Source organism: Haliotis rubra, unplaced genomic scaffold (assembly GCF_003918875.1).
Source record: "Haliotis rubra isolate DU_JTF1 unplaced genomic scaffold, ASM391887v1 Scf174, whole genome shotgun sequence".
Classification (NCBI taxonomy): domain Eukaryota; kingdom Metazoa; phylum Mollusca; class Gastropoda; order Lepetellida; family Haliotidae; genus Haliotis; species Haliotis rubra.
Genome location: NW_025765714.1, coordinates 1,331,857 through 1,353,484, shown reverse-complemented (window position 1 = coordinate 1,353,484; position 21,628 = coordinate 1,331,857). Strand labels below are relative to the sequence as shown.

Below are 21,628 nucleotides of genomic sequence, written 5' to 3'. Positions count from 1 at the left end.
CTTATTTAAAACAGGCCATGGCTTTATGCAAATTAGTGTGTGATGATATTATATTACAAAGGACAATTATTAAATGTCCACTTTGAAATTAAACTTAGCTTCATTATAAATGATAGCTGACGTATAAAATAATAACTTTAATACTGAAACTATTAAGGATGTAGCTGCCATCACTATAAAAAGAAACAGGTAGGAGGGGTCGTCTCAAAAGCAAATCCATGACGGGTGTCGCAGATGGTGGTTGGGGTCGGGCTGGGGGATAGAGATATAAGCTGAGATACGATAATTCTTTAGGGGAATTAAACTGGGAAGCAAACGGCAATTTACAAATAATATCCAGTCCTGTTGATCTTTGGGTGCTCATGCCACCTATATATTTTGAGACAGTTAATATGATGGCTGATTTAAGCTTTTCCATGGGTATCATACCCTTTTACATATCTCAACATAAACTTTATGATCAATAGAGGAGACATATTCAACACACATGAAAAAGCATAAAATATCTTTGAGATGACCCCTTGTGTATGTAGGCAGGACGTGCATTTCATGCCAGGTGAGTCGACGGTCCGTCGTCATACCTGGCTGAGCGACCTAATTGCGATCTATAGTCCGATCTTTTGCCTGATTTTACGAGTAAACATGCTTTTCTGGATATCATATTACGACGCATCCCACTGAATGCCCAGTTAGGCCGATGTGGGTTATTTCGATATATGCTATTTGTAAATTTGTCAATTTTAGGGATACAGAGTAACAACCTAACAACAGTTTTTTTCTATTTCTGATATGTGCGCTATATAAATATCCAAAAATAATAATAATGTAATCCACATATTATATGCAATATGGTCCACACATGCCACAGCATTGTGTGAGGAAGTTAGTTTATTGTACATTTAGTAGCATCAGCATATTTCCACCTTTGTAGGTATTGTGATGATATGCTTATTAGCCCCAGTCATGTGCCCACAATTGTTCTGCTGTCACTGATATTTTGCATGAACTATTGCATAATAAAGAAGTTGATATCCATAAATTCTCTCCTTTTATGTGTATCAGTTCTAAATGCTGTTCAAAGAATTTTATACAATAATTGTTTTACAATTGAACATACTTTAAGAGTACAAATTCACTAATTCACAAATTCACAAATTCTCAAATAATAAACAATCTGATAGAACAAATATTATATGGATGACAACTTCTTTTATTCTAGAGCACGACGTTTCGATACAGGTTCTTGTATCGTTTTCAAGTAAGAATGAATGACTTGAAAACAATACAAGAACCTGTATCGAAACGTTGTGCTCTAGAATAAAAGAAGTTGTCATCCATATATACTTGTTCTATCTGACTTCCAACTTCTAAAATGCCACTCAAAGAAGTCAAGAAACAATCTGTTACACTGTAAGTGAATAATAGAAGATTACCTTTTCTTATTTCACACTATTAGAAATAAGACAATGTTGTAAATCTTATTGCCTGGAGGAACCTAAAACATTCACATGTACAACATTGTTACCCGGTCGCCTTGTCTGGTGGAACATGATCCTATAAGCTTTGCAGAGTTATTTCCCTTGTATTGCAAGCGGTTTCAGCAATGTCGTCAGTCTTCATAGCACTAATTGTATTTGTCATCTGTTTAGAATTGGTGCTATCAGTCATAATGGTACTATGTGTCAATGTTCAATCTAAAATATATTAACGTCAGTTTCCTTCGGTTTGTACATAAGTTCATATGTTTATATGGCTGCGGTGATTAGGATTATGCAAAGACGTAGATATATATTTTATTAAGGGCATTGCACCAGGCAGTTTAACATTTAAGTTTCTGTACTTTATCTTATGTAACTGTCACCGTAGAAGGAGGTGCATAACCACTCTTGTCATGCCTCCATATATTCCCCGGGACAAACAACCCGTGCTCCTCAGTGTCAGCAGACGACCCAATCACGAGCAGTAACTGTTGATGGAAGACACATGCTCAAGGCGTTAACATGGAAATGATTTCATTTCTATATTGTCTAGTCAGATATGTCATCATAAGAATTGTTTTCTTGTATATACAGTATTGACAGGGGCGTAGGAACACTTTTTTCAAGACGAAACCATATCTACCTTACCATAACTACAATTTGATTTTGATTTTCATAACTTTTCATAAATTAGCTTTCTCTCCCCCCCCCCCGAAAACCGTTCCTGCGCCCCTGACTGATAGTAGGTATAAATCATGGGTACGTCAAGTCTTAACTGTCGAACCCCATAGTGACTCCAGTCTGGGTCCCTGGGTATACAGCGCAAGTCTGTCAGTCCACTGAACCATATTATTTTCCCTACTGCCTACAGTGCCTAGCCCTCCCTGCAATGCTAAAACCCTATCTCTGGTTTCCCTGGGGCTCCTTTTCAAGTTAAATGGGCTTGTTTGTTACTATCAAAACTATATATATGCAGAGACTAAGCAATAGTCTACTGTTTCAGCAGAGACAATTAATTACATGTACATGTATATGCATTGGTCTCTGGTTTCACTCATTTAAGACAGCCAATTGCTACCATTTATTTGACACCTGATCGAGAAATCAGCAATGCCTCTCGACTGTTTCAAACCTCGATTTGTGCAGCAACTTACAAAAATATCCCCAAGACAAGACAATAGTTACCTATACCTTGTGGTGAGTAATATTCAAGCAGCACCAACGTGATGCGATAACGTTGTCCTGAAAGTACTGACCCGTGACTCTGCAATGGAAAATACGGAACACAGAATGGTCAGTCATTGACATACCACATGGTACCCTTATGGACCCACCCACACAACGATCGAGCTGTGAAAATGCTGCATTGGGACGTTTCCAAAATCGATTTTTATGGCCAGAAAACGTCGAGGTTAAACTTCCATTCGTCAGAAAACCAGAAAAAAGCCCAACGTCGATTATCACAGTGATCACAATTTGGTAATATGTTCCTAACACATTAAACATCCATAAAACTAGATAAGTACTTTGCAGATAACAGACTGAATTCAGTAAAACCACACATCTTCATTGATTCTATTGCCAAGTGATTAAAATTACTCCTCGGAGCAGATGAAATGATTGACAGGTTCTGAAGCTGTACATGTTAGTTCCCATCTGCTGAACCCATTCAACACACATTTCGCACTGATACAATACTGGAGCGACGAGTCGTTATAAATCTATACAAATCTGACCAATAGTTTTTAAACTGAAAATACTTCATAAGTCGTCGTTGAATGTATGAATATTTATAAAAATACAAAGATAACACACCATATCGTTGTGTCCTTGCAAGCAAGACTTTCATTGAAGGAACGGCTATACCTGATCCAAATGACTCGCCGAGACTCTATTGCGAGGAAACGTGACACGCTATGTATATTTTTACCATGGCATATAGGAGTTTCCGTAGTTTGTAGTAGATTTTACATTTATTGTTGCATGAAACACATTTGATTTTCCATGATAACAGTTGATTTGAGAATACCTTACAATTAAGTATCATGGGATATCAGACGGAAGAACCTGCGATGTTTTGTGTGAGTGAGTGAGTGACTTTAGTTTTGCGCCGCTTTTAGCAATGTTCCAGCAATATCACGACGGGGGACACCAGAAATGGGCTTCACACATTGTACCCATGTGGGGAATAGAACCCGGGTCTACGGCGTGACGAGCTAACGCTTTAACCACTAGGCTACCCCACCGCCCCGTGATGTTTTGAATATTGAATGACGTCATCATCATGTCCTCGTATATGACGTTGTTCACGGCCGTTCACCAATCAGCCGAAAAATATAGGCGGACATCTTCATTTGTATATCGTATGTATTTTGTTTACGGCGAAAGTGAAAGTGAATCATTATGTTTTCTTAAATGGTAAACGTTTTATCCCCGCGTTGTTAAAATATTTTGGAAAGATGAGTGAGTGAGTTTAGTTTTACGCCGCACTGAGCAATATTCCAGCTATATGGCGTTGGTCTGTAAATAATCGTGTCTGCACCAGACAATCCTGTGCTCAACAGCATGAGCATCGATCTACACAATTGGGATACGATGACATGTGTCAACCAAGTCAGCGAGCCTGACCACCCCGATCCGTTATAGTCGCCTCTTACGGCAAGCATGGGTTACTGAAGATCTATTCTAACCTGGATCTTCACCGGTATTGGAAAGAAACAACTACTAATTACACTTTTGGTTGCACACTTTTAAGGTGCCCGTGGCCAATCATGATTTACAGCTACCCACTCCATGTTACCTTGATTACTTGGATCCTAAACATAATGGTATGGCTTGGAGGGGTGAATATGATTTGCATGGAGAAGCATGGACAATGTGAATGACCCCACCCCCACCGCCCCCCAAAAAACAACAACATTAAGTACAAAGTAAGTGACACCCTGCATGTCATATACAAACAAAATCAATCCCCCCCATAATTTGTAAGCATAGTGTTTTTAATATTCCAGTACATGTGTACAAAATTGATGCCCCCCACCTCCTCGGGACATAACGGGTTAAAATAACACAGCACCCACCCACCCCTAACATCATCACACCCCACCCCACACTCCACCCCCATCCCCGAGCCATAAGTTATGAACGGTCCCTTAAGATAATATGAAATATTAACGAAACAAAACAATTACTTATTAATCTGCTTATACATACTAATTATAGCCAAGTTGTTATTTAAAGCGTTCGCTCGTTACGCTGAATATCTGGGTCTGATTCCCCACATGGGTACAATGTGTGAAGCCTATTTCTGGTGTCCCCCAGCCGTGACATTGCTGGAATATTTATTGCTAAACACTATTATTTTTTATAGATTAAAACACCTACTGGATATGTATTTCACATTTATATATGAAACTTGTCTGTTCATCAAATCAGTTCAAGCTATGCTACGTCTGGTTCTTCAATGTTAGATTGACTGATTTTGTGATCCATGTTACTTTAATGCTTATGGAAAAAGCGATAATTTGTGATCAACCCGAATATCTGTTGAAAAAAGATGAACGGTAAACATTCTTTTTCAGGAGAAGGAAATTTTATATAAATTGATCTTGGCTCCGTAAAGGAAGGCAAAATATTTTCCTTACAGATATTTATAGAGGCTCCATAGCTCATGTTATACACAGACATAGGGGCAGTTTATTTTTACGTTATCCGTGCGGCAAAGGTCACGAGATATTTTCTACTCGAAGCGTATTATTTCCTTGATAAATGGTCTCCGAAATTCCAACCTACAAGAGTGTGCGTCTTTTGAATGTACGTCAATGTAGCGGTATGCTTTTATCGTCCATTCGTGAATGATGAGCACCTGTCGCCCAAAGGTGAAGGTCATCGTCGGCGGTCAAGGTCAGTAATGGGGGCTGGTCTGTGAGTGCGCGTGTCAGTTTAAACGCGTAAGCGTCATCAAATATACCAATGGCAATTTGACAACAGTTGCAAGCAGTACATTATTAACTAAACTTTCAAATTATAGTAACTACATGAGCAATGCTTTTCTTGTATTTTGTAGTTTCGCCGAGTAATGGCGATGGCCATTAGCTGGAATCATTGGGATATGTGATGTTTTGGGACAGACTGAAAGCTGTCGTTTTAAGTTCAGTGACTTTCGTCTTTGCTGTGGTGCCCCGGTCAACAATGGCGTGGAGATCGAGCGGTACCAGCAATTCCAACCTCGTAGACAACTTGCATGGTAAGCGAAATGCATCGACATCAATAGATGTGTTATTGTTTTGTTTTGTGTTCGACAAGCTTCTGTGACATTCCACACGAGCCTATGTGTGGAATGTTAGAAATAGCCTTCGTTTCATTTGATTATGATTTTTAAGAGCAGTTACATATTTTAGATGTTTGAAATTCACGATTGGACGCACTCCTGGTTGGTTAGAGAATATGTTTAATTTTGGTTATTTGGTTGTTTGATGTCATCAGTGTTATTATTCTGCTGATCATGCACAGATGCACATTATGCATTTTCGTTGGTGTTTAGATTATTAACATGAATGAGAATATATTTAGCCTTGTGTGGTTGTAGTAGTATGATTGTGCACTTGTATGTAACAGATTCAGTTGTTTGAATTATACCTGAGATAAATAAATATTGGGCACAACTTTACAATATGTTCACCAAATCTTTAATACACCAGTTGTAAAGTTCGAACATTTCATCCATAAAATTGTTATGCAAAACATGGTAGGAATTATTTAACATGTTTATCTTGGATTTTGAAATAACAAATGAGACATATAACATAATTTAGTAATGTGAAGAGGCAGTCACACTTACATCATGTTCCTACTAGTGTTGGGAATTGGTTGAAATCTTACAACTGATGATTGCTTCATTACCAACGAACAATCGTTGAAAAAAATTGGTAAGCGTCATTTTTCAGATTTTCCTACCCAGGTTGTTATTGCAGAAAAGTATAACATGATGCAACTTACTACTAATATATCATGAACATAAACTTCCTGGAGTCTTAGAGAAATAATCAGTCATGACTTTTCAGTTAACGAAGTGAGTTTTCTAAGAATAAAACATGTTTTCAGGCCCTGACAACTTCTAAGATATGTTCCATTGTCAAGTATTTCAAAGACTTAAACAGTAGTTCCAAAATCGTTTATTTTCGATCATGAGAAAATGTGATCGATTGCTTGGTTGTTTGGTCACTTCGACCAATCTTGCGATTATTTCAATTAATCGGAACACCACTACTTCCTGCCTGTTTTAAGTATGTTTGTATGCTTAGCTCCACATATCAATATATGCCTGTCGCCTTCATATGACTTTATGTTTCAAAACCCATGCCTTACACAATACGGCTAGGATTAGGCTAGGTGTAGTAGCAAACATATTGTTTGCTCTATTATTGTTTCACAACTGATGACGTGTGCATACCTAATCACAGAAATCATGTTGCGGTGGTTTGTAGGTTTATTTGTGTGACATGTGCAGAAGCTGGTAAATGAATTGTTGAAAAGTATTATATCTGGGAATTATTGAAGCTTGTACATGAAAGTATTAAATGTGTTTCTGAAAGCTTGTGCTGAGGGTCCTTAGCGTTGTCTTAAATTATATTCCAACTAATCTCATGATTTACTTCTATGTTATTTATGTCAAAATGTATTGCATTATAAGATTTCTCAAGTTTGTATTTCGACATGACAGAAGGGATTGACATTTCAGTAATTGGAAATGATAAGAAGGTGATGATGAGTCTTGAAAATGAAATGTCAAAGTACTTGTTTGTGGTGTATTTGGAACTACTGTGGGGCTAGGACTGATATCTACATCCACTTACGTGAATTTCTTTGCCTCGATCACGATCATAGCTGTTAGTGTCAAAAGTATTTGCTGGTCTGTATTCAAAATATTGTAAAAAGAAAGAAAAAAGATTTTATTTCACTGAGCACACTTATTACTTACCAGATCAGAATCAACAGTTAACAGTTTTGTATAAGTGTATTATTAAGAGTATTTAACTTTAGTAAAAATATTCAAACCACAGAACGATACGATGTTTATCTAGAAGAAATCAAAATGAATAAAAACATGTACATTTGCATATTTCTTTCATATTTTACTCCATCCAAATTAAGCAACATCCCACTGATAAATATCTTACAGTGCATTTATTTCACCCAGTTAGGTTTCAATACACTGATGTCTTGGTTCAACAATGCTAAGACAGTATTACTGTTTACCTTTGCCATCAGCAATGTACTGTTTACCTTTGCCATCAGCAATACTTAATATGTCCACCTGTGAAGCTGTGGGCTAGAATCAGACTTCAGCAACCAATGCTTGTCCCAACATCGAGTGACAATATGATGCTTGTCATCGTATGTCAGTTGCAAAGATCAATGGTGATTATGTCAATCACTGGATTGTCTCTTCCAGAGGATTGCCCTTTTATAGCTGAAATACTGCATTTGTTGAAACTGAAACACTGTTTACAGCTGACATGCCGTGGTGTACCTGAAACACTGTTTACAGCTGACATGCTGTGGTGTACCTGAAACACTGTTTACAGCTGACATGCTGTGGTATACCTGAAACACTGTTTACAGCTGACATGCTGTGGTGTACCTGAAACACTGTTTACAGCTGACATGCTGTGGTATACCTGAAACACTGTTTACAGCTGACATGCTGTGGTGTACCTGAAACACTGTTTACAGCTGACATGCTGTGGTGTACCTGAAACACTGTTTACAGCTGACATGCTGTGGTATACCTGAAACACTGTTTACAGCTGACATGCTGTGGTGTACCTGAAACACTGTTTACAGCTGACATGCTGTGGTGTACCTGAAACACTGTTTACAGCTGACATGCTGTGGTATACCTGAAACACTGTTTACAGCTGACATGCTGTGGTATACCTGAAACACTGTTTACAGCTGACATGCTGTGGTATACCTGAAACACTGTTTACACTGTCTTTACAGCTGACATGTGTACCTGAAACTGAAACACTGTTTATAGCTGACATGCTGTGGTGTACCTGAAACACTGTTTACAGCTGACATGCTGTGGTGTACCTGAAACACTGTTTACAGCTGACATGCTGTGGTGTACCTGAAACACTGTTTACAGCTGACATGCTGGGGTATACCTGAAACACTGTTTACAGCTGACATGCTGTGGTGTACCTGAAACACTGTTTACAGCTGACATGCTGTGGTGTACCTGAAACACTGTTTACAGCTGACATGCTGTGGTGTACCTGAAACACTGTTTACAGCTGACATGCTGTGGTATACCTGAAACACTGTTTACAGCTGACATGCCATGTGGTGTACCTGAAACACTGTTTACAGCTGACATGCTGTGGTGTACCTGAAACACTGTTTACAGCTGACATGCCGTGGTGTACCTGAAACACTGTTTACAGCTGACATGCTGTGGTGTACCTGAAACACTGTTTACAGCTGACATGCTGTGGTGTACCTGAAACACTGTTTACAGCTGACATGCTGGGGTATACCTGAAACACTGTTTACAGCTGACATGCTGTGGTGTACCTGAAACACTGTTTACAGCTGACATGCTGTGGTGTACCTGAAACACCGTTTACAGCTGACATGCTGTGGGTGTACCTGAAACACTGTTTACAGCTGACATGCTGTGGTGTACCTGAAACACTGTTTACAGCTGACATGCTGTGGTGTACCTGAAACACTGTTTACAGCTGACATGCTGTGGTATACCTGAAACACTGTTTACAGCTGACATGCTGTGGTGTACCTGAAACACTGTTTACAGCTGACATGCTGTGGTGTACCTGAAACACTGTTTACAGCTGACATGCTGTGGTATACCTGAAACACTGTTTACAGCTGACATGCTGTGGTGTACCTGAAACACTGTTTACAGCTGACATGCTGTGGTGTACCTGAAACACTGTTTACAGCTGACATGCTGTGGTGTACCTGAAACACTGTTTACAGCTGACATGCTGTGGTGTACCTGAAACACTGTTTACAGCTGACATGCTGTGGTGTACCTGAAACACTGTTTACAGCTGACATGCTGGGGTATGGTACCTGAAACACTGTTTACAGCTGACATGCTGTGGTGTACCTGAAACACTGTTTACAGCTGACATGCTGTGGTATACCTGAAACACTGTTTACAGCTGACATGCTGTGGTATACCTGAAACACTGTTTACAGCTGTCATGCCGTGGTGTACCTGAAACACTGTTTACAGCTGACATGCTGTGGTATACCTGAAACACTGTTTACAGCTGACATGCCGTGGTGTACCTGAAACACTGTTTACAGCTGACATGCTGTGGTGTACCTGAAACACTGTTTACAGCTGACATGCTGTGGTATACCTGAAACACTGTTTACAGCTGACATGCTGGGGTGTACCTGAATCACTGTTTACAGCTGACATGCTGGGGTGTACCTGAAACACTGTTTACAGCTGACATGCTGTGGTGTACCTGAAACACTTTCCACAGATGAATCAAACCTACCACGCTCTCACTCCTGCCCTCATTGTACAGACGGGTTCACAATTTCTGTACATCAGTGTATATAATATTTCAGTAAGGGGCAGTTTCAGTTTTTGTTGACAATAGGCACCTTGAATATGATGTGAAATGTGAAGATCCCACTTCTTTTTGTCATGTAGCATAGTTCGACTGTTTCAGCGAATGGCATAATCAAATCTCCACAAGTTGTTCAAGTCATGAAGGCTGTAGATCGAGTACACTTCTGCAAGTTCAACCCGTACAATGACTCGCCCCAGAGTATAGGATACGCTGTAACAATTAGTGCACCCCACATGGTAAGTAATTATCATATCAGTAAAGAATATCATGATTGTTCTGGGATGGTAAATGTCCTGACTTAGAAATATTTAGCAAGCCTTGTTCCAACAGAAACTTACTTTTTGTGTGGCATAAGTACAACATGGATTGAAAGACAGATTACTACATGTAATATGTTCATAGTAATATTTTTTAAAGCAGTGTTACTGATTATGTTTTGCTTCAATCAATTGGTCTGTCTCCTCGAATATTTGTCCTTTTTCAAAGGGAAGCTACTCCTATTCTATGAAATGCCTCGTGTATTTAGAGTCTGCCGTGTCCACTCTTGCGGTAATGTTATGGACACACCATGACCTAAAGTTAAAATAGCAGACATATTCCGTCCAAATCCAGGGAAAAGAGCCTGAAGACAGGAACTGATCTGACATGAGTACCTGCTAACATTGCATCACAATATTATGTCTCATATATTGCGTGCACTTGAAAAAAAGCCTCAGCTACACCCTTGTTAAACAACTTTGTTTGATATCGTAGACTTATTTTGATGACAACAATTATCCCTGTAATTTGTAATTGTAATACAGAAAGGCCACATTTGTTTCTAGACACTGAAAGTAGTACCCAACAGAAACTCTTTTTATTTCAGGCTCAATTCCAATATGGCTGCTTTGCAGCCTATATGTTTCTTACCTTCAATATCCCATCTTTGCTATCAGAAATTTGGAAACAAATGTTTCAGGGTTGTGATTCACCTGCAGAAAGGGTGAGAATATGGACTTATTAATAAATGTATATGTTGTAAGTCTATGCTAAAGTTTGAGATTTATACCTGAGATTATCGTAGCGCTACAAATGGTTTGTGGAATAGGACTATTTAATTAATTATCTTTCATATTGTCAGGGATGCTTACACCTTTCTGTTTTTGAAAGATTGCTGAGAACCATGGTAAGTTCATTGTGATACTACTATGCTGCTGGTGATGAGCTTCTCTCTTGTACATGCCAGCATGCACATGCCCTGGAGCTGCTGTCGGAGAACCTGAAGGAGGGTGGGCGTGCCCTGGACGTGGGATCAGGCAGTGGCTACCTCACAGCTTGCATGGCACTTATGGTAGGCAGATGGGGGCAGGAGATGTGTCCTCCTTCACACATGCTCAGTGTAAAAGCCAAAGGGGAAAGGGTGGTCAATATTGGTTATCACGCGAGTGTTTTGGGATGGTTAATATCCTGCATTAGGAATAAACATTGTTAACCATCCCAAAACACACGAGTGTGATAACCTATTTTATCATACAATGTCATACTTACTTTATAGGGGCGGTGGGGTAGCCTAATGGTTTAGCGTTGGCTCGTCACGCTGAAGACCCAGGTTCGATTCCCCACATGGGCACAATGCGTGAAGCCCATTTCTGGTGTACCCCGCAGTGATATTGCTGGAATATTGCTAAAAGTGGTGTAAAACCATACACACTCACTCACTTTTACTTTATAATTTAAAAAAAATGTTTCAATTGCCACAAATCATGACACTAAACTTCGTGGAATGTGCATAGATATCTATGACATCACAAATATGTGCGTAATAATATGTTACGTCACGCGCGCAGTGACACAATTTTCTTCTGATCACTCAAATGACTGCGTTAGGTCATCTAGTTCTCAGTTTTTTATGTAAAAGCTTGTATTGTTGTCAACAAATCTTTTGAAAAATTACTACAAACTCGTGTGGATCTTCAGAAACCTTCAATTAACCTTTTGAACAACAAATACACTTAAACGTTCGGCGGACATTCCGCATCTGGATTCCTGTGCCGTACACTCGCTAACACTGACAGTCATTCGGGGAACTGGTGTTGGTATCTTCGTAAGCCTATGAATTTCTGTCTTCGCAATCCTCTTCATCTATCATACCCAGACATGAATGGTCTTGGATCAAAGCACTGACAGTACCGTAACCACGGCCGTCAATCCGGACGCGATAGCTGACACGTGACGCCATGTTTCTTTACACTGTAAAATTAGTCCCTAAAATATGCATATGCCCTCTGTAATTTGCATCGATATCCGTATATGACCCCAACGGATACCGAAAATATCTGTTGGCTTTATCCTGCCGAGAACGCTATCCACTGTATGATAAAACAGGATATTCTTAGCTGTGGCAGGATCTTGTGAGTGAACGCTTTATGGGTGTGCCAACACCATGTCTATGCTGGAGGGTTTCACCAAGGCATGGCAGCAAACAACCTTGTCCTTTGGCATCTGCGACATAGCCATGGTATAACTGAGATACTTCTCACTCACCCAAAATCACAGGTTTATCTTGTCTAAGCTTGTTACAGACTGCAATGATTATGTTGTTTGTTAGGTGGGCTGGTTACATGAAAACAATATTCGCTCATTCTGTGTTGATAGTCAGGTGGGCTGGTTACATGAAGACAACATTAGCTCATTCTGTGTTGATAGTCAGGTGGGCTGGTTACATGAAACCAATATTCGCTCATTCTGTGTTGATAGTCAGGTGGGCTGGTTACATGAAGACAACATTAGCTCATTCTGTGTTGATAGTTAGGATGGGTGGGTTGGTTACATGAAGACAACATTAGCTCATTCTGTGTTGATAGTCAGGTGGGCTGGTTACATGAAGACAACATTAGCTCATTCTGTGTTGATAGTCAGGTGGGCTGGTTACATGAAGACAACATTAGCTCATTCTGTGTTGATAGTTAGGTGGGCTGGTTACATGAAGACAACATTAGCTCATTCTGTGTTGATAGTTAGGTGGGCTGGTTACATGAAGACAACATTAGCTCATTCTGTGTTGATAGTTAGGTGGGCTGGCTACATGAAGACAACATTACGTCATTCTGTGTTGATAGTCAGGTGGGCTGGTTACATGAAGACAACATTAGCTCATTCTGTGTTGATAGTCAGGTGGGCTGGTTACATGAAGACAATATTAGCTCATTCTGTGTTGATAGTCAGGTGGGCTGGTTACATGAAGACAACATTAGCTCATTCTGTGTTGATAGTTAGGTGGGCTGGTTACATGAAGACAACATTAGCTCATTCTGTGTTGATAGTCAGGTGGGCTGGTTACATGAAGACAACATTAGCTCATTCTGTGTTGATAGTCAGGTGGGCTGGTTACATGAAGACAATATTAGCTCATTCTGTGTTGATAGTCAGGTGGGCTGGTTACATGAAGACAATATTAGCTCATTCTGTGTTGATAGTCAGGTGGGCTGGTTACATGAAGACAACATTAGCTCATTCTGTGTTGATAGTCAGGTGGGCTGGTTACATGAAGACAACATTAGCTCATTCTGTGTTGATAGTCAGGTGGGCTGGTTACATGAAAACAATATTAGCTCATTCTGTGTTGATAGTTAGGTGGGCTGGTTACATGAAGACAACATTAGCTCATTCTGTGTTGATAGTCAGGTTGGCTGGTTACATGAAGACAACATTAGCTCATTCTGTGTTGATAGTCTGGTGGGCTGGTTACATGAAGACAACATTAGCTCATTCTGTGTTGATAGTCAGGTGGGCTGGTTACATGAAGACAACATTACGTCATTCTGTGTTGATAGTCAGGTGGGCTGTTTACATGAAGACAACATTATCTCATTCTGTGTTGATAGTTAGGTGGGCTGGTAACATGAAGACAACATTAGCTCTCATTCTGTGTTGATAGTCAGGTGGGCTGGTTACATTGAGTGATTGAGTTATATTTCTAGACACATTGGCAGTATTTCAGCCTAGTATTGACTAACACAAGTTATACATTCATGACACATAAACTTGAAAAATATAAAAAACCTGTTGACGAACTACATTAAAACGACCAGAAATTCACAGACACAGATGTAAACCTAGCATGTAAATCTAAAACATAGACAATGATTTTTATGGTGTGAAAAAGAAACAGGAAAACTATTATATGCCTTAGCTAAATACTTGAAACAAGCTTCTAAAGATCTTGGTATGTCTTCTAACAATAGTGTCCTTTGACAGGAAAATGTGTCATAATCATGTAGGATTAGAGTCAGACGTGCAATTGTTAAACTGAAACTAGTAATTATCAATGTGACTACATACAGGAACGTGTCTATATGAATGGTTTGCCCGCCGTGTTGACTGTATTGCACCTGTTGTCTGTAGGTGGGGGAGAAGGGTGTGGCTGTGGGTATTGACCACATCGATGAGCTTATCCAGATGGCTACCACCAATGTCAGGAAGGACAAGAGCCTGGGGAAACTTCTGGATAGAGGTCAGCTGAAACTTGTTCTGGGTGATGGCAGACTAGGCTATGAGGAGGATGCACCCTTTGATGCTATACATGTGGGAGCTGCAGCCCCGGAGCTGCCCCAGGCGGTGAGTCAATACACTTGTTGACCGGACGGTATTTGTCTTCCATACACCTGCATGTACCTGTCTACAGACAGTCCTGTATATCAGTACACCTGCATGTACCTGTCTACAGACAGTCCTGTACTTCACTACATCTGCATGTACCTGTCTACAGACAGTCCTGTCTTCCTCACACCTGCATGTACATGTCTACAGACAGTCCTGTACTTCACTACATCTGCATGTACCTGTCTACAGACAGTCCTGTCTTCCTCACACCTGCATGTACCTGTCTACAGACAGTCCTGTATTTCACTACACCTACATGTACCTGTCTACAGACAGTCCTGTACTTCACTACACCTGCATGTACCTGTCTGCAGAAAGTCCTGTTTTTGTCTTCTTCACACTTGCATGCACCTGTGAGTAGACAGTCATGCACTAGTCCTACATTGACCTTTCTTCAGGAGGACTTGTAACTGTCTGCCACACACCTGCATGTGCCAGTCTGTACACAGTCCTTTAATTACTTCCACACACCCTTATATTACCCATCAGTAGAATGTCAGTCCTACACACCTGTTGCTTACCACTTTCTAAACTGCTACCACTTTACACCCATTCAGTGATTCAAAGTCAGGATGGGTTCCCAATACCTTTAGCTTGTTATAAGAGACAGCTAGAATAGGGAGGGTAGTAAGTGTGCTTGATGTGGCTGATTGCATGTTGTTAGATTGGGGCTCATGCTTTCAGCTACAGTGTGCAGTGATGTTGCCAGAATTTGCTGACCTCAGTAATAGACATTCAACCACTCACACTGCTCACTATAACCATCGAATGAGTGTAGGTCTCTGAATTCTTGCAGTTGGTGGATCAGCTGAAACCAGGAGGACGGCTGATCATCCCAGTTGGAGGTCAAGGAGAGAACCAGAAGCTGATGCAGATTGACAAGACCCTTGATGGCCAGGTGGTCAGGAAGAACCTGATGGGAGTCATCTATGTGCCGCTGACCAGCAAGGACAAGCAGTGGCCCAGGTGGAGATAGTAGCAGCATGTACTAGCATGGGGCACACAGCACAGGTGCTTGCTGAGGGAAATGTAGCATACCAGCATGGTGCACACAGCACAGGTGCATGCTTCTGGTAACACAGCTTACTAGCATGGGCCACACAGCACAGGTGCATGCTTAGGGTAACACAGCATACAAACCTCGGGCACACAGCACAGGTGCTTGCTTAGGGTAACAGCATACTAACTTCGGGCACACAGCACAGGTGCATGCTTAGGGTAACATAGCATACTAACCTCGGGCACACAGCACAGGTGCTTGCTTAGGGTAACACAGCATACTAACCTCGGGCACACAGCACAGGTGCTTGGTTAGGGTAACACAGCATACTAACCTTGGGGCACACAGCACAGGTGCTTGCTTAGGGTAACACAGCATACTAACCTCGGGCACACAGCACAGGTGCTTGGTTAGGGTAACATAGCTTACTAACTTGGGGCACACAGCACAGGTGCTTGGTTAGAGTAACATAGCATACTAACTTGGGGCACACAGCACAGGTGCTTGCTTAGGGTAACAGCATACTAACTTCGGGTACACAGCACAGGTGCTTGCTTAGGGTAACAGCATACTAACCTCGGGCACACAGTACAGGTGCTTGCTTAGGGTAACAGCACATACTAACTTCGGGCACACAGCACAGGTGCTTGCTTAGGGTAACAGCATACTAACTTCGGGCACACAGCACAGGTGCTTGGTTAGGGTAACACAGCATACTAACCTCGGGCACACAGTACAGGTGCTTGCTTAGGATAACAGCATACTAACCTTGGGCACACAGCACAGGTGCTTGCTTAGGGTAACAGCATACTAACTTGGGGCACACAGCACAGGTGCTTGCTTAGGGTAACAGCATACTAACTTTGGGCACACAGCACAGGTGCTTGCTTCTGGTAACACAGCATACTAACCTTTTTGGCACACAGCACAGGTGCTTGCTTAGGGTAACAGCATACTAACTTCGGGCACACAGCACAGGTGCTTGATTAGGGTAACAGCATACTAGTGAGTGAGTGAGTTAAGGTTTTAAGTCACATTGGCAATATTTCAGCCATATTGTGACTAACAGCATACTAACTTGGGGCACACAGCACAGGTGCATGCTTCTGGTAACACAGCATACTAACTTGGTGCACACAGCGCAGGTGCTTGGTTAGGGTAACACAACATACTAACTTGGGGCACACGGCACAGGTGCTTGGTTAGGGTAACATAGCTTACTAACTTGGGGCACACAGCACAGGTGCTTTGTTAGGGTAACACAGCTTACTAACTTGGGGCACACAGCACAGGTGCTTGCTTAGGGTAACACAGCATACTAACCTCGGGCACACAGCACAGGTGCTTGCTTAGGGTAACAGCATACTAACTTGGGGCACACAGCACAGGTGCTTGGTTAGGGTAACACAGCATACTAACTTGGGGCACACAGCACCGTTGCTTGCTTCTGTTAACACAGCATAAAAATTGTGAGTTCCCAAGTTTTGCTTCAAGGCAGGTAAACGGCAACATCAGATTGTCTTGATGAGCAAGTTCCTTTCTTCATTGCCCACAGCACAGATCAGAAAAAACACAGCACAAGTACTTGCATTGGGGCATAAATCACAGTGGCACACAGGCGCGTAGCAAGCCAATTTTTTTGTGTAAGCCTGATAGGTTGCACCTAAAAGCCCTCAGAATGACTACAGAATGAAGTAACGCTTACGTTTTCGTTGTACATACCTGCATTTCAGTTATGATTCACATATAATTACGACTGTAGCAAAACATTCACATACATGTCGATGGAAAAACAATCATCACTGAAAGAAAAACACTTCAAATTTATATACGAAGAATGACACTGACTGACTGACTGAGTATGGTTTTACGCCGTTTTTAGCAATATTCCAGCAATATCACGGCGGAGGACACCAGAAATGGGCTTCACACATTGTACCCATGTGGGGAATCGAAACCCGGTCCTTTGAAGCGTGACGAGAGAATGCTTTAACCACTAGGCTACCCCACCGCCCCGAAGAATAACATGCAAGTCAAAACATTGATTACACAACAGTCTCGTTTCCTGTTCACAGTGTTCCGTCCTATTGTGCAACTTAGTACAATAACCAGCCCAGAATTTTGAGACCAATTCATTCAACTGGATACATAAATATTAATCAGTATTATTTGATACATCTAAGCACTTGTATATTGCACCACTATGCTCCTTATAATCCTTGCAAACATGTCGTGCAGCGTGCTCTGTCATACAGCGAGCACTAACAAACAGAAACCTGGCAATCTCAAAACGAGGCTCTGTCGCTAGAAAAGTTTGGCAGTCTGGTACGGACTTGATATTATATCAATCACATTGTGCGTTACAGAACTACACTGAAAAAGCGCAAAAAAACACATAACAGGTGTAACCAGTGAGCCAGATGCTTTGTGAATCATTTTACGACCTCATCAAACTGGGGGCAGTCTGTGACGTCTTGGTTAAGGCCATGCTGCCTACACATCGCCATAAAATGTAGAAATACGATGTTATTAAAGTTTAAAATTAAAATTCATCTGTACATAGTATTTTCTTATGAAACAAGGAATTGGAATTCAGTGTAACCATAGTTGTCTATTTTCACTTTCACACGAGAAAAAATCGGATTGGCTGAAAAGTAGGTCATTGTCTGAATAGGTTAATGAGACTCATGTTTCGGTTTGTTACTGTATTGATAATGCTTTGTTATCAAAGAATATTGTAGTCAATATGATTCATGGAGGGACTACTATTTTTTTTAATTGTTCTGATAACGTATTTGGCAGAATTAGAAACAAAATATTTTAGCAAAAATCATGTGTAAGCCCGGGCTTTTTTCTATAATGGGAGCTACGCCCCTGGCACAGGTGCATGTATAGGGGCACACATCACAGGTGTTTTCCCTTCAGTGTCAGGTGGTGATTGTGTAAGGTCTCCCCGTCATTTGTCAGGTGGTGCTGGAATAGCTGGTGCCCCTCAGTGAATAGAGTCAGAACATAGGGTCTGTTATTTGGCAGTCTAGGAAGTCCATTATGTCTGTATATGTGCCAGTGTAAGTACATTGTACCAAATCAGTCTAGAACACTGGGCTTCAGTGTAACAGCTTTGTATTGGTGATGGTGTTTTAAATAACAAAACATAACACTGACCTATTTTTATCAAAATTGTTTTAATAGTTGTGAATATGGAACTTAGGATAAATCTAAGGTTGGCTTGAAGTGTTCAATATTTGTTTGTGAAATGTGCCTAAAGACAAACAGAATCACAACTGATTGATACAGATTGTGGTTATGTGTAAAACATAAGGTTGGTATTGTGAAAATTGGTGTCACACGTGAAAAAAAATAGTCCACATGTATATGTTGGTTTTATGTAAAATCCAATCAAGACCTATGTTGGTATTGTGAAGATTGGTGCCACACATGTAAAACCCAATCAATACATAGGTTGGTGTGATGCTGAATGTGTAACAGATAGTTTTGAATGATGTCAAATGGTTTTCCTGATACTGAAGTACTGAAGATAATAATCATTGCAGATTATTCTATTTCTTTGTTGTACAAGTTGTTCACTAAAATATAGTGGTGAAAAGCTGGCGCTGTACATAGCCTCTTTGCCCTGCTGCATACATAAGACATGCCTTACAATGAATACCTGAAGGGAGACAACTCCAACCAACTTTGCATGTTGTAGTTTTGTGGTTGAGCTTTGACTGATGCAAGGTCTGTTGTCTTTTTGTGTAGGTACAGTCAGTGCTGTCTGTTGTAAGGGGAGCTCTAGTAGGTACGATCTAGTTGCCACTTGCAGAAACTTACTGTCTAACACAGTGGTGTAACTGTTTTTCGAAGTATCTCAGTTGTCATTCCCAATAATCAAAGTGAAAACTAATTTAGGGAAGATACTTTAACTACATCTTGAAAGAAAACACCACTTTGTCGTAGACTGTATTTTTGTTTATCTAACATGTCACCATTTTAGTATGATAAATACCCTGCAAGACACAAATGCTCAATAATATCTGTGGAATCAAATTACACCTTTCTTCCATGATGGCAACAGGCAGCAACATCCCCAGACCCATGTTGCCTTGTTGCATATGGTTACATACTGAAAATGGAAGCATAAGAACTTTCCTTCCCTATATTTTGAACCGCTCATATTCTGATTCAATTCTACATCGGGAGCTCTCTCCTACAATTTTGAATGTCCATATTTGATGATCTAATGTTAAGAAGTGGCTCTGTAGATAGTTCTCAACTTCAAGCCAATACGGATTGTGAATGAAACCGTCAAAGCGTAATATTTTTATTTACCCAACTGATCACGTTACATATTATATATTCATACTGTAAAATGTTTCTGTACAACCGAGGGTGGTTTGTGGGAATAAAAGAAATTGAATTGAATACACTGAGAGAGATGGAGTGATGTTGCATCTGAAATGGGCCCAGGAGTCAGGGTATTATCATGCTGGAGATGGGCACTGGATAACTGAGGATTTGTTATTTGCAGAAACTGGAATGAACTGTTTCTGTTTAGCAGTATGGAGACTATCAACAACCGATGTAGTGGCCAACCCCAGACTATACCTTCTGTATCTTATGTTTCAGACCCAAGCCAGAGCTGTGAGTACAAGGAGCCATGCCCATGACCGCAGTTCGAGTTTCAGTGATAGTCTCCAACTGTCTAATCTTGCTGACCTTCATGCTTATCTGACAGCCTTGACCTTGATGTGATGAGGTCGGCACTAAAGTCAGTGTGGTCTTACCATACAGTAGTCACCACGGCAACTGTAGAGCTACATGCCAGCTGAAACAATGTTTCTCACCTGACTGTAATTGTGTTGATTTGTTTTAACCACTGTTCCCCCCCCCCGAGTTACGTTTTACGGTTAACATTAATTCTGATACATGTACCACACTGAGCTTATTACTTGTTACAGTGAAAGATACATTGTATAGTTTTGTTCTTTATCTTAGTGTAGACCTGCAGTGCACTTCAGCATATTTCATGTTATATTTTGTGTACAGGTGAGAGTGGGACAGTTAAGTCCTCTTTATGCTGATCATCCCCAACCCAAGCACCCTGTCCGTAGTGCAGGCAGACCACAAATGTAGGAACCAGGCTAGTAGCCTGCTCCACTATATCAGATCTCTTCTGGCAACTTCAATAGACGTGCCAAGGTAACTGTTGGTCTGCTCTGAACCCTTCACTTCCAACCTTGTGTGTTTCGGTGAGAAACAGGTGATGTGTCCAGGTGTACATATGTCACTATGCCAAGTGTATATATATGTCGCTGACTGCCGGAGAGGGGTGTATATTTCATGCAGCTGTCAGCTGGAATGGTGTCATTTGCACAGGTAGTCTGTCACTGTTGTCATAATATATAAAGGTGACTCACATTTCAAAATGGAAAGTTTAGCACCAAGCCCTCTTTTCAGTTTCAAATGTTTTCTTAATCATTGAAATGTTTGGATCACAATGGAGTAAAAGAATATCAATTGAGAAGTCAATCTCTTGATAATAGTCTGTAGTATATAGTATTGTCTAAATGGGCAGTTATTTATATCATCTCTGAACACCACTCACTGTTGCTGATGCTGCTACTAGACCTAAAACCTAACTGGTCAATTTCCTGTTCTTTGCAAAGGCTATAGTGGACTGTTACCAACCTCAGCTGATTAGAGCAAACTGTCCAGCTCCATTTTTGTGCTTGTTTTGTAACAGTTTTGTACATATTTGCTCAATAAAATGCTTAAAATAGCCCCCATGTTTATCATTATATTAATTAAACATTTCTTAAATTTGAAGGCACTAAACTGAATTTGACATAAAAAATATTTTCCAGGTTTGAGTAGTTTGAAGTACAGCT

At 40.6% G+C, this 21,628-nt stretch overlaps 1 protein-coding gene and 1 long non-coding RNA gene across 5 annotated transcripts; both read left to right on the top strand.

Moving 5' to 3' along the window:
- The first annotated feature begins 5,280 nt into the window (after positions 1-5,280).
- LOC124272912 (protein-L-isoaspartate(D-aspartate) O-methyltransferase-like) lies at positions 5,281-21,520 on the top strand. 4 transcript variants are annotated; one of them, XM_046708154.1, is made up of 8 exons: positions 5,281-5,381; positions 5,545-5,724; positions 10,199-10,335; positions 11,325-11,429; positions 14,483-14,695; positions 15,537-15,706; positions 19,500-19,539; positions 20,367-21,520. In XM_046708154.1, the coding sequence occupies exons 2-7, from the start codon at positions 5,595-5,597 to the stop codon at positions 19,522-19,524; spliced, it is 780 nt and encodes a 259-aa protein (XP_046564110.1). In that variant the 5' UTR covers positions 5,281-5,381; positions 5,545-5,594; the 3' UTR covers positions 19,525-19,539; positions 20,367-21,520. The 4 variants fall into 4 exon arrangements, with proteins under 4 accessions (XP_046564110.1, XP_046564109.1, XP_046564112.1 ...); XM_046708153.1 differs by lacking the exon at positions 5,281-5,381 and adding an exon at positions 5,400-5,428; XM_046708156.1 differs by lacking the exons at positions 5,281-5,381; positions 19,500-19,539 and having other exon boundaries at positions 5,456-5,724; positions 15,537-15,751.
- LOC124272914 lies at positions 15,749-17,670 on the top strand. Its single transcript, XR_006897491.1, has 4 exons — positions 15,749-15,800; positions 15,850-16,043; positions 16,384-16,718; positions 17,082-17,670. It is a non-coding gene; the product is annotated as an uncharacterized LOC124272914 (long non-coding RNA).
- Positions 21,521-21,628: the final 108 nt, after the last annotated feature.